Genomic DNA, 14259 nt, shown 5'->3' on the forward strand with positions numbered 1-14259 from the left:
CTAGGTTTAGATGTTAAGACCTAAAAGATTACCAGTCTCTTATTCATGATAGGGTCTATGAGGGAGCAATAAAGTCATATTATGTACATAGTATAGCGCAGGTATATTACAGATGGACCTCTATTTAGCCTGGAGAAGAGAGGGCTCAGGGGGATAATATGAGCATGAACAAATACCTGATGGGGGGAGTTAAGAAGATGCAGCCAGTCTCTTCTCACTGGTATCCAGTGAAAGGACAGGAGGCAATGGGCACAAATTGAGATACAGGAAATTCCATTTAAACATAAGAAAAAACATTTTTTTACAGTGGGAGTGGTCAGACACTGGAACAAGCTGCCCACAGATGTTGAGGAGTCTCCATCCTTGAAGATATTCAGAACCCCACTGGACATGGCCATGAAAAACCTGCTGCAGTTGACTCTGCTCTGAGCAGGGAGGTTGTACTGGATGATCTCCAGAGGTCCCTTCCAACCTCAATAATTCTGTGATTCTTAGACCACAGTGCAGTGATACAGCATGCATGTTCACGATGCAAAACGACTCTATTAAATTTACAGTCTTTGCATAAACCAAAATGTTCACTGCTAGAGGTAAGACATCTTTCTTTTGGGGAGCTGTGTTCCTATGGTAGAAATGTATATGCAGAAGATATAATCTGTAGCTTGTCTCAGGCTTATGAGTAAAAGAGAAGGACAATCATGTCCTTAAAAGAAAAATGGAAGGAAAATTCTTTAATTAACAGAAAAATAATAAAATGTTCAAGAAATTCAGCTTGAAGAACAAACATTACTAAACAAGGAAATACAATACACAACTGAAAAAGYTGGACATCTGAACAAGAGTTGCAACCAGGTCAAGCTGCCCTATGCACTAAGTAACATATTGGTCATATTTCTGTTCACGTTTCAAAGGCTTTTGTTTGAAGAAGGTACAATGTAAATGGGCATAAAGGTGGCTGTGACAAGTCTGGACAGGTTGGATTCACACAAATGTTTCCATGTTGGTGCCTGCTGTATTCTGCTATTAAAGGTACAGTGAATTCTTTGTTAAATAGAGAGCCCAAATTCTTTACTTTAGGTACCTCCAGAAATAGTCCATTGATGATGGCATAGCTACAGAGCACTGAGACTCAGTGACAGATGAGTTTGTGATTTAAATATTTTCTTGGTGCCAAATAACAAAGAATGAACTGCATAAAAGATCATCCAGTCTGAGCGACACTGTGGTCGCAAGGCAACAGCACTTACAAATTTCACTAGAGTACTAGAGTTAAATTTCTATTCTAGGCAATGCATTGCAACTAGGCAACTACACTGCAAGTTAGCTGCCGTTTTGACTTCCCACTTCTCTGTGGCTTTCAATCAGCAGCCACCTCTATCAGACACTGACACTTCCAGCCACTCAGAGACTTATTAGTACTAAAACCAAAGGAAGGAGTAAGCAGTGGCAGAGTTGTCCACAGCAAAAGGTCCTGCTGCCATTGTTGATGTCTGCAAAAGAGAGCAAATCCAGGAGAGGATGGTCACAATTTCAAAACAGTCCCACAAGAAACCTGACACAGATGAAGCAATACTTCACTGCCCCAGAGGAACAAGTACGGGCTCCACAGCCAGAAGGCAGGCATGGGAATGAAGAACAAGCAAGGAGAGCCAAAGTGAAGACAAGACCCAACGAGGGGAAAGGAATGCAGTCACTGTAAAGAAAGCAGAGCGTAGTCAGGGGGAGCAGACTGTAGTGGGAGAATAAGTTTCAGGACCAGGCAGCTTTGGCTAGCTAGAAACCAGGTAGGCAGAGCCAGCCAAAAGGAGAAAAAGTGCAAATTGTGGAAGGAACAGGAGAGGTAGCAGAGTCCAGCTATGAAATAGAGGCGAGCCACAGGGGGAATAAAGCCCTGAACAGAAGATGGGAAACAAGTCAGGGCTCAGGACAGAATGCATATAAGTTCGATTTGTATCTTCAACATTTCTGACATTGGACTTGCTCTATAATCTATCCCTACATGGCAACACTGGCCTCAGGTGGACAGGAGATCATAATAGAAAGAGACTGTCTATTAATTCTGGTCATTGGCACCACTGAAAGGCTAGGCTCATGCACGCAAAGAAGTGACAGCCCTCACCTTTTATTTCACAATTCTTGTTATATATTACTGTCATACCTTCTGTTTTATAGGCTGACTTTTGCTCTCTAGATAATTAAGGATAGCAAATCTGGCTCTGCACTCCATGGTGTTAATGCTTATTGCTTTGATACCAGAAAGGACAAAAGAAAAATAAACATCCAGAAACGAAAGTCCAGAAACTTCCCAAAGAATAACACAGCCATAAAGAGCTCAATTCAGTCACCCATACAGAAGTGTCTAGTGGCAGGTTAGGAAGTCCTAGCCTAGCCCACCTAGCCTCCAGCTCCTGCTGGATGAGGATCAGGGTATGGGTCACGTGAAAGCCTCATGTCTCATCCCCCAGCCAGGTAGGGACGTCTTGGATCTCAAGGGACATCTTGGATCTCAACTGCAAATGGGACTAAGCAGTTATTTTTAAGTAAATGAACAGAGTCCAAAGTGTGTGTTCCTCTCTATACCAGCTGATAAGCTCCTCTGTCAGACACTCAGCTTCTTCTGCACAACAAAAGCAAGGAAAAGAACTTCCTCAACCCTTTTACAGGCAAACTATTTTCAAGCTGCCCTTCTTCTCACTTTCCAGAAATGTAAATTAACCACAACATCTCTGGCTGAATAGAAGTATCTGCATGCATTTTTCTTTTTCTCATGCACAGAAAGAGAGAACACAATTATCTTGAAACAAAAGGAAGGTAAAAGAAAAAGGAATAAATATGATTTATTAGAACGAGGAATGATTTCAAAGCCAAAACACAACATTCAAGTAACTAACGCCATGAAGCTGCCAATGAACAGTATATATTCAATTGCAGCAACTTTTAAAACATGTAGGCAGGGCTAAAAGCAGAGGTATGAATTAGTACCAACACCATAGATCTTACTTTTCCCATATTACTAACTTTTTTTTTTTTAATCAACTACCTGGACCTAGTCACAAATTCAGTTAAAGAAAGGGCAACTGTCACTTCTAAGACTAATACAATTTAAGTTGTAGGCAGATAACAAAAAAGCCAAATGCACATAGCTTCCATAGCCCAGTTCCACAGAAATCAGTAGCAAAATCCCTTTGTGGTAACAAGTGTGGACCCAGAATGATTCATAGCCAAGCAATTAGTAGATACTCCTTCTCCTGAAGGATACACACCTTTTCAGAAGACTTGCTGCAGTTATATAGAAATTAAGATAAACGGGTGAAGTTTTATGGTTTGTATTATGCAAAGTAAGGCTAAATGATCTAATGGCCATTTTTGTGTGTGTGTGTTTTTAATCTATCAGTAATTTAAATGTTATATCTTTGTGCAAAAATTACGACACAATCAAAGTATTGTCACATATAGAGAAGGGATAACTGAAGGAGGAGTATCATTAATTTTTCATCTACAGGAAGTCAGAGAAACATGACAAAAGAGAAGTGTTCAAATCATAACTTTTATAATGCATTCAAAAGAATTTCAAGATTATGTTGCTATTTATAGAAGTGATCTTCTTTATCCTGTAAGTAAATGTGGATAGTGGAGTAAGTAAACATTTTACTTAACTCAGTTTTCCAAGACATACAGTATTTATAACAGAAACTAAATGAAGTTAGAAGAGTCCACCAAGYCGTTTTATCTGACCTAGCTCATACAAGATAATCAGCATCTCACGCCAATGCAAAGTTTTTAGTGTGCTGTTGCTCAAATAAACTTAATCAAACACAAACTTTGCGGAAAACACTTCTCACTATACGTGATAAGAAAATCTCTTATTCTGCTTTCAAAGCATCTATGGAATTGAGGAACAGATTCTGATAATCTTATTTGTGTTGAAAGTGGCAGGCTGCACAACACCTCTACTGAAATTACAGTACTTAGAGTGTAAGGTCCTAATCAAGGGAGACAAGAACTTGAAAATTTTTATCTTATGTAATTAAAAGGAGAAACTGTCAAGTTTGTCTTACAGCTTTATAAATATTGAGAATGGTTGAATACAAGAACTTTCATGAAGGGAAGTATAACATTTATTTAAGAACACAGGTGTTTTATGGTTTAGGAACTTAAGTGATATTTCATGAGGTTAGAGAAAGTGTGAAACAGTCCTTCAGGAACTTGTATCTAACTTGAAATTAATTTGAAATACATGGTTATAATCTATCACAGACATATATTAATCTAAATATTGAAAGAAATAAAAGAAAGATCTCTTTCAAGGATGAACATATAAGGAGATTTCATTGCCACTATTTAAACTATATTTGGTTTTCTTCACAGTATTAATAACTATCACATTTGATCTACTACCTGCTAGACAGAAAGTGAAACAGAGAAATACTTGAACTAGCTGTAATTAAACCAGTTCAGGTAGCAGAAGTAGTCTAGCTGTAGCAGCAAGGTGATTTTACAAAAAAATAAATGAGCTGCAGTGACAACTAGAATACTTTCAGTATACTTCCAGCTGAGTTAAAGAAATCCCAGGCATCTCCACACCACACAGCCTCCTCTCTCTGTGCCTTAAGGCACACAAGAGATAAGTGACCAGCTCAGTCTACTGCAGCACGCAGGCACCAGAGTTGGCAACAAAGCTCCCCTGGGGGTAGCTGTATTTTACCAGTCTGGAGGACACACRGATTGATTTGGGGTTTAAATCTAGTGTATTCATAGAAGCACGCAAACTCTTACCTTTACAAACATGTGTATCTCACCGTCCTCCTGAAAGTTGTCCGTTTCTCCCAAGTTATTGTTCAGGGGGAAGTTGATGGAAGTCGGGGAGTTGGAAGAAGTGCTCTGGCTCCGACGCAGCTGGAAACCTGTAGGAGAAAGCATGCCATTCTCAAACATCATGCCCCCTACATGTTTATCTTCCTGACTTGGGCTCATCAGATCCATCTCCTCTTGGTATTGGTAGTCTTCTTCAGCACCGTGGTGAGATGAAGAAGAACCATCCTCTCCATCGAGCCCATGCTGAGACACCACAGAATTACTGCGGCTGTCTTCTGGGCTCTCTTGACCAAAGTCCATGCTCTCTGCATTGGTAGTCGTAGAAGAAGGAGATGCTAGATCTTCATGGACATGATCATAAAGGTGATTCTCTTTGTCCTCCTCAGACTCTGGAATTTCATAGATATTRGTGTTAACATTTTGATAAACATTTGTAAAGTCCTTATTTTCCATGATTGCTGGCTGGTTAGTTTTGCCTGCCTTCTGGTACCTCAAAAGACTACAATTAAAGTGAGATGTTGACAGATAAACACTCTTTAGGAGGAAGCAGAGTTAGTGGTATGCTTTTTCAATGCACTGCTACACATGACAGATCTCCAACAATCATTTACAGAGAGCTTTAAATCAACAACTATACTTCCGCTGAAGTAAGAGATAAGGCTGTCTCACTTTTAACCCCTTTCTTGATCAGACTACTGGTAACTATATCTTAGCATCTGTAAACACTTTTTGTTCTTCCAGATAAAACCTGGCCAAGTATAGTGGAACATGGCTGAAGCACCTATCAATACTAGAAAGCTACAGTAAAAAAATATATAGTCTTTCACAGGAAGTTAAAAGTAGTTTTACTGGAAATTTTGAGTACATTTTGTATATAAAGGTGGAAATGTAGACTTCATCATATTCATCTTCACAACACACAAAAGCCTAGCTTCAAGGAAAAGAAAGGCAAAATTGCATCAACAGGACAAACAACCTGCAATGTTTCAGTGGCTCCTTACAAAATAATGAACGGTCATTTATAAAAAATGCAAATAAAAAAAATTAAAAGTGGTATATCCACGAGAAAAAGATATCAAACTTGCACTCTTTCCAGTATTGCCACTGGTTCATTTCTGGACCTTGAACCACTCACTTCACCCTTAATGCCTTCATCCTCGCATCTGTAAAGTATGGCCAAAACTGTAAAAAGTCTTATGAGATGCCTTGGAATCTAGGAGAAGAAAGCACTGAACAAGTGYTTACATATACTTACAGTTTAATATATCCATTACTTACATTCAAGTATAGGTTATATATCTGTTTATTGCAAGAGAAATACCCAGGTTTCCAAAGATGGGCCGATTCCACCTGACTTTAGAAATCTAAGGGTTAGCCCTCTTGTCCATATAGTTCCTTTTCACTAAAGAATGGAGAGAGAGAGGAATCTGCAAAGAATCTGAAGTAGACAAATACCACGAGGTTTGGGATAAGATGAACTGCCCTCTAAAAAGACAGATACACACAGAGGTCAGAGCCTCTGAAATCAAAGGAGCTGAAACTGATTAAAGATCTAGATCTGAATTTAGCAAAATTATGAGAACTTCAGATCCTACTGACTAAAGACTTTTATCTATATGCTTACTGCACCTGCTTTATGCAGATTATTACTGAAATGCTTAGATTTTAATCAGGCTTAACCTCTCATTTTTGAGCCAAAAGGATATTTTTTTCCTCCTGACCCATCACGTTGAGATGAAGGTTCATTTAAAATCCTTATAACTTCCAGGACTAACTCCCTAAAACAGGACTTCAAGGATATATAGCTGAGGCCTAATTTCAAGTATTATTACCCACATAATCTTGCCCAACACAGATGATATATCTTCACATTTTGCATATGAAACCCAGGCACAATTCTTAAAATGGAAATGCTAAGTAAGAGATTTTGAAGTGTACAGTATGTGACCTGAATTACAAACTTCCAGCAGTCAAAATCAACTATTAGGCTAATGATAAGACTGGCTTAAAAACATGAGCCTAAATTACCACTGACATGATGTTTGCTGCATTATCCAAACTTACAGACTTATTTTTTTAATACAAGCTTCCCGAACAATGATTCGCCACAAGAAGCTGCTGCTTTACATAAAACACAAAGATAACCACAAAAGTAAAATTCTGGTTGAAAGATTTTTGCTACTAAGTGAAAAGTATTAGGGACAAAATTCTGTTACAAAACTCTGCCTGTTGTCTAAACTGGGATTTTATGGGATTCCCTTTCTGCAAAGCTCCCAGTAGAAACCTGGAAGCCCGAGAACACTTTCCTGGACAAATCCAGTTCCCTTCTCTGAGAATATGAAAGTCCCAGATAATGGACAGAGTGAAACTACGCAGTATAAGGAAGAGCAATCCAGAGTAAACAGTTGTGCAGAGCAGCACTGTGGGAGCTCCTGCATAATAGTATGGCAAGCGATAGGCTTTAAGGGAGCTTTTGCCACTTAGAGCCTGCAGTCATTCCCTACATACAGTAGGCACAGCTCTGCACRGCCCGAGAGAGAGAAACTTCATGGAAAAATAGAGATCCTCTCTCATATGAACCTTCCACTCAACAGGGGGCTCTCCAACCACTGCTAATCCACCATTAGCTTCCAAAATTCAAGTCGTGACTCAGAGAAAAACAAATGACAATGGAAAGAGACAGCTCCTCAAAGCTGCCAGCAAGGAAAAACACCTTTCTTTTAATAATAACTTTAAGGATTTTTGAGGCTGAAGCACCTTTTCCATGCACATCTCCGAGCTTGGAAAGTGCTGCCCCAGTAAAGCTGTCTCAGTCCACAGATCTACAAGTTTCACTGTGCTTTTTGTTTTTCAGTACACAGAGTCTACCACTTGTTACTACGCTAAAGAGACACAAAGGTCAAGGAAATGGAAAAACAGAGGAACCTATTAGAAACTTTTATAACTTTACATTTTTAGTAAATATTTCTATTTTAAGAAAACACTTGCATTTCTTCCTATTTTGTAGAAATACAAATGCATTTCTATCTGTATCTGTTCAACTTCCTCTGAGCATGGCCTTGATAAGCAACTGCCACTGATCTTGAAAACTTGTATACGCTAGCAGGATTAATATTCTGACATTGTAAAAATTCCTTCCTTACTCTCTCTGCTGGCAAATCACTTAAAGAAGAAAATAATACAGACCCACTCATGACTCCTTCAGAGCAAAACCAAGAGCAAAGTACAGTACATAGTATTAAATTAAATGACTGCCTGGATTTTTTTTTCCTCCTCAGAGAAAACATTAGCAGGATGCAGCAGCACCTGCTGGAGGGTATAAAATATCACAGGTAAAATAAGGTATAAAAATGAAAGTGTTACATATATTAGTACTATAAAATAATTAAATATAGTTTATGTGGATTTTGTCAGTCAGAAATATGAGTTATATGAGTTCTCCTTTCCTCTGCCCTGCTCCCAAAAGCAAAGAAAGTGCCATTCAGCTCAAAGATCCAGACTTCACTCCTGTGCCTAGTGATGAAGCTTCAGGGCAAGCTCAATCACACTTAAAAGTTCATCCAAGTGAAAATCAGAGGGATTCAAATCATTCCATGAAGTGCACTGCCGGTTTACAACCCTTGCATGTTACCTTCAGGGAAGAGAGAAATAGTTTTAGGGACACAACTCAAAAGATATGTGATGTCAAATGAGACCAGCACCGAGATACTCACATCGTGACATGCGTGACACTAGTCTTGTGGCCTGCTCTGTGTCCTGTCCTGCTCCCTCCCTATTCCCAGGGGAAAAACGTCTCCAGCAAAGAACTGAGCAAGAAAAGGGGTTGTATGAGGTAAGAGATTCTGCACTCTGTGGAGTTAGGAAAGCAGGAAAGATCTCAGCACTACTTTGTGCTCCATTCTCCACTGAAAACTGAAGCCCTCCAAGCAATGATCTCAGCTCTACAGCCACAGGAATGGAAGATTATGAAAAAGAGAGATCACCAATTTCATCAACTCCCCAAATACCTCTGGTCCCGAATCTGTGATGCTTAATGACAGCAACACTTTTCTGTATTCGTTCTTTAATTAAAATTGTCACTTGTCATTGCATGCACCATCTGTATTCACGTGAGCCATGTGACTTGATAACATGGGTTACTTGCTTTGATAAACGATCATATAAAGCATAAGCAGCAACGTTTATATAATGACAGAGGATAAAGGCAACAAAAGTCTTGATTTTCAAGGTTAATCTTTACTTTATGACAAAATTTCCTTTCTTTACCCTAACTTTAATCATTTTAAAGCAAGAAATACCCAAATTAACAGGATTATGATAACTTTCAGCTAGTACACATAAGACCAAGATACTGTCAACCAGTAAAATCTCAGCAAGCCTCATTCTAAGAAACTTCAGTTATACTAAGTTTAGTTGTCTAAAACTTCAGCATCTAGATTAAAGGAAAAGTGACAAGAATGTCAGACCGCTAAACAGCATACCTCCCAACTTCTCATAGATTAATAATTAAAGGCATAAAGCGAGAGTACCTTATCTAACAAGACTCCCAATACAGCAAGAATATTACCTGGGTATCCCTTTATTAAATCCCATAATGTCCATATCTTCTAGACATTCAGTACTGAAGGCRTCAAGAAATGCCAAATCCTTCGGTTCCACGTGTAGCTTCGACAATTAACAGCCCTAGTTGTTTGAAAATAGCAACCTGTTTCTATTGGAATTTCTCAGGATGTAATCTCCAGTTGGCTATTGTTATGATTTTATTGCTTTAATTGAAAGCCCTCCAGTTTTATTTGCTCTCCATGAAGATACTTACACGTTCTAAGCAAAGAACCTATCAATCTTTTTTGATAACCTAAACAAATTGAGCTCCTTCAGTTGCTTGCTCTAAAGTATCTTTTTCCAGCAATAAGACAAGCAACAAAATGAAATGGTTTCCAGGAACACTGAGTGCTTTGTTTTAACAGCTGAACCTAAAAGTGAAAAATGGTCAACAATGTTTTCAGATGTCAGTAGAAACTGAGAGTTCTCAGCATCTCATAGGGTAGGGCCCTTAGTTTGCATTTGACAGTTATAACTGAAATAATCATGAATATTCATGGCCATTCCAGATGCCTGTGTTACAAAACTCCCATGTCATGAAARCTCCAAAGCTTTGAAACATGTGCTGAATCAGTCCAAGTACATTATCAGACCCATGCTGTGGGCTCTGGGAGAAAGACTGTTTATTGTTGACAGATGTATTACAGAAGAGTTATAATAAAATCATACCACTGTATTTTCACTCCACACCGCACTAAATATTTGGATGAAATCAACACCACCTAAAACGTTCTTGCGACTTCTCCAATTTCAGCTTTTATATAAAAGGTTAGCAGTGCCTCATCTCTTAGCAGTTCATGAACAGCAACGTTTTCTTCACTAATGATCTTGTATTAAACAGCATGATGCAAAGACCAGGATCTTTATCCAGCGTTCAGATCTTTACAAAGGTTCTGTGTAGGATACTTTGCTACTTTGGCTCTGCTCTCAGCATCTACAAGAATGAGAGCCCCATGCTCTTGCACCCAGTTATTCCTATAGACATTTACACTCACAGAACGCATAATATGGACAGCCTGTGAATGACAGCACTCTGACTTTCAGAGGTCCAAGCATCTGCAACTCCCCACAGTTTTGAAAAGGAGGAACAAGTTGTTTTAGAAGGAGGAACAAGACTGCTCAGTATTGTCCTGTTCTGCTCCAAGCTTTTGATGGTCACCCCAGAAGACAGATAGCCTGAACCATGCTACTGTGAACTGCTACCTTATGAAGGACAAAAGGTTGCATAGGTACACTGAACCCTTTATCAATATTTTACATCTGCATATGGAGTCAGTTCATCTGAAACACATGCTTAAGTTCAGTTTCATAGGAACTGTTGACATATGCAGCTATAGCAGTTTCTGTATTCTACTTCGGATGCAGCAAGGAAATACAACAGACAGAAAAACCATTCAGTAAGATATTGGTTTGATAGAAGACTTTGATCATCATGCCTTTTTACAAAGAGTTAGGACATCCTTGAAAATGGTTTCCAGAAATCTGTTGCTTCACTGACCTGGGTTCTGTGCTCTTGAGGGGCTGGCTCATGAATTCGGGACTCCATCGTAATAACAACGATTCATCTTCAGACAGATTTTCCTTTGCTGCTGACACTGCATAGAGGACACAAAGTCAGCACACCAATGACTTTGATCTGCATGAGACAGACATTTCTCCACTGGGAACTGGACGAACAATACAAAATTGTTTTGCACGGGCCACTCAACTGTTACATCAACAGCTTTTAGTTGTTAAAAATATGAGTCATAGTACATTGTCAATATGGACATTTGAAAGCCTGCATTACCTACCGCAGGACCTACACAATTATTACTGATTTGGATGTTTCAAAGCCCTTTATTTGTAGTCTTCCAAGGTCTTTTTATAAAACTTTGTTTGGTTTGCTATCCAACTCAGCAGTTAGAAATTCCATTAGAAATTCCATTAGAATACCTGATAGCCTAAGAAATATTGACTTTTTATTCTACCAAAGCAACTGCTCCAAGGAAAACAGTTTTGTTTGCCTTTAAAATCTGGCATCATTTCAACATCCTTGTTTACCTCTGAAACTAAGCACCCTTAGAAAGTCCAGCTGGAGAAACCATGCTTCAAGCTTTTATACAGTAGAGACTCTAGTAACTGAAATAGAGAACAGTAACACCATAATACTCTGTATCACCCTGTCATGTAGCCCTAGGGATATCACTCCATAGACAGCTTGAGAAACAGTGTGGTTAAAATTCCTTTCTGTTTACAAGCTCCATATACAACCTATTCTTCAGATTAAATGGGCACTAAAAACTGAAAGTCTAATAAATTTAAACAGCTATTAGTCAACACCTTCCTTTTTATGGTTTTATGAACCATATTTTCATGTTTTTCTTCTTCTCAAGTATATATGTATCAAAGTCTATATGTATCAAAGTACAGTAAATGATTAAAAAACTACTTAGCAAAACTGATCACAGAGACCTCTGCTACATGCATAAAATTGAGGAAAAACTGGTGGAAAAAATACAGAAAAAATGTTTTTCTTTCAATATTCAGTTTCAGCAGTCTTGGCTATAAGCACTGAAAATGATCTCCCTTTTCTTAAGAAAGTGTTTGAGACAGGTACTTGAACTACTCATCTGCGTCTTTTTTTTCCATCTGAATAAAAAGGAGTTGTTTTCCCTCCTCAACACTACCAACAGGAGGGTACAGTTTCCAGCCTGGAAACTAAGTCTTTTGTTAAACTTAGCCAAACACTGAGAACATTTTGTAGTTGCCTATCCTTTACTTCCTGTCATTCAGTAAATTCCAGCAACACAAACACATTTATATTATAGTTTTCTAGCTGCAACTGTTCAACTGTACTACAGCAGTAAATCTGTACAGCATCTGGCAAAATTTAGTATAGTCTAGTGCTTACAAGTACTGCAGTTTAAACAGAAAAATTTGAGGGTGAAATACAACACAGGGAGAGATTACGGTGATGAAAGGCAATCACCTTTGCAGTTCTCAATTTTTCTTCTGTTAATTTAAGTATAGATACAACTAATGCATTTCTTAGAGGCACACACTGTAAGCGGATCCAAGACTTACGTGTTGGCTAGCACATCTCAGTTATACGTGTTGGCTAGCACATTTCAGAAGTCCAGAGTTGGTCAAGTATGCTGCCTTCATGATGTGTCAAACTGGCCAAATTATATTAGGCTGAGCTCATTATTGCCATCAACAGGTTTCAAAGCACACAGATGTGCGGTAAACAAGAAAGAGATTACTCATCACACCTTTTAGGACTGAACAGATGAGTGAGTGTGTTGCCAAACTGGGTTAGCAAAAAGATCTTTGAGGCTTAAAATTTATCTGTATCAAGTTGGTAACAAGATCCGAATCACATAAAGTCGGTTAAAGGTGATATTAAATCAAGCAGGCTAAAAGATTACATCTATTATATATTCCCTATACCTTAAACTCACTCTGTGTACTAAATATTTTGAAGACAATACAATAAGATAACTTATAAAGGACATTTCCCTTTTCCATGTCATAAATGGTCAGGTACATATTTACAGAGCTGCACTGGTGTAACTAAGAAAAAAAAAAAAGAAGAACTTGACTCAAACTTGACAGATAAAATCTGAAGAGCTGCATGAAATCTAGCTCACCTGGAATGTTTTTTTTTCCCCCCTTTTACAAGCCTTTGCTTTGCCACACCTGCTACATCCCATAAGCCAAGGTGAATCAGAGGTGTTCCACTTTATTCACTAGTTTTCTCATGGCAGCTGTAAATCAATAGCCTGCTGTCCCACATCTTTGAAAACTCTCCACAACTGATACGCACAGGTAGCGTAACTCACCAACCTCATACACTCATAAAAACCATTAAAAAGAAATGGGCTCAAATCTATGCAGCATTCAGAATAAACACACTAGCAGGATAAACGGAATGAAATCCAGATCCTCTACTTAAGTCAATAATGAAGCTACGTACATGTCTTTTTCTCAGTTTTCACGATGAAATTTAAAATGGGAGTTATGATCTCTGCTATATAGTATTAAAGGACACATTTTCTCTATTGAAACAGAGTTGGCTTCATCCTTTCTCAGCATCAGCAACTTAACATGTTTTGTAGGCTCACTAATCCCTTCTAATAACAAAAAGGATGACAGAGGGAACCTGAACTGTCAGCCTTGAGTCACAAAAGAAACATCAGGACCCAAAACAGACCTCAACACTTCATCCCGTTTCGATCTCACGCGCCCACACCCACTCAGAGCCTTCCTAACGCCAGCACTGGAAGCACCTACATTCAGTAACACTTTCACAACACCCTCCATATGTTCTATGTTGTAGGTCAAACCAGCGTGGTCACAACTGAGCAGAAAGAGGTTGGCCACACATAGGAAAGGGTACGAAGAGGCAGCTTTCCGAGCTGTGGGAGTGAAACGGAGCAGGAGTCAAAGAGGGAAGGTCACGCGAACAACCACCATTGCCTTGCGAAGGCCGGGCCTGGCACTGCTGCGATACCTGCAAAGGAGGCAGTTACCGGCATCCTGGGGAAACGAGAACTCCCGGCACGGCACCTGTCCCCAAGCTCGCCCTGCCCTGCCCTGCCTTGCCACGGTGCCCTTCAAAGCCGTRGGCGCACGCCAGCAGCCCCAGCAGGCAGCTCTGACCCCGTATGGGCAGGCCTGGACGAGAGCGGGTCTCCCTGCCTGCCTCGCGGGCCAGCCCACCCACACCCCAGCCCGGGCGCTAACAGGCTTCTCACCAAGACCGGGCCACCGTGTCCTGTTGTGGCCCTCCTGCTACTGCTAGCCTGTCCCCTCAGCCCCGCTCCCCACAGCCCTGTTCCTCACAGCTCCCTCAGTCCC

At 39.6% G+C, this 14259-nt stretch overlaps 1 protein-coding gene across 1 annotated transcript in view; it reads right to left on the bottom strand.

Annotated features, from left to right (window-relative positions):
- Nucleotides 1-5268, bottom strand: part of CLIC5 (chloride intracellular channel 5) — a 71403-nt gene extending 66135 nt beyond the window's left edge. Inside the window, exon 1 of the mRNA XM_026059407.1 lies at nucleotides 4777-5268. Within this exon, the coding sequence (XP_025915192.1) occupies nucleotides 4777-5268 (492 nt within the window). The remainder of the gene's footprint in view (nucleotides 1-4776) is intronic.
- Nucleotides 5269-14259: the final 8991 nt, after the last annotated feature.

The sequence above is a fragment of the Apteryx rowi genome, unplaced genomic scaffold (assembly GCF_003343035.1).
Source record: "Apteryx rowi isolate R43461 unplaced genomic scaffold, aptRow1 scaffold_157, whole genome shotgun sequence".
NCBI classification, from domain to species: domain Eukaryota; kingdom Metazoa; phylum Chordata; class Aves; order Apterygiformes; family Apterygidae; genus Apteryx; species Apteryx rowi.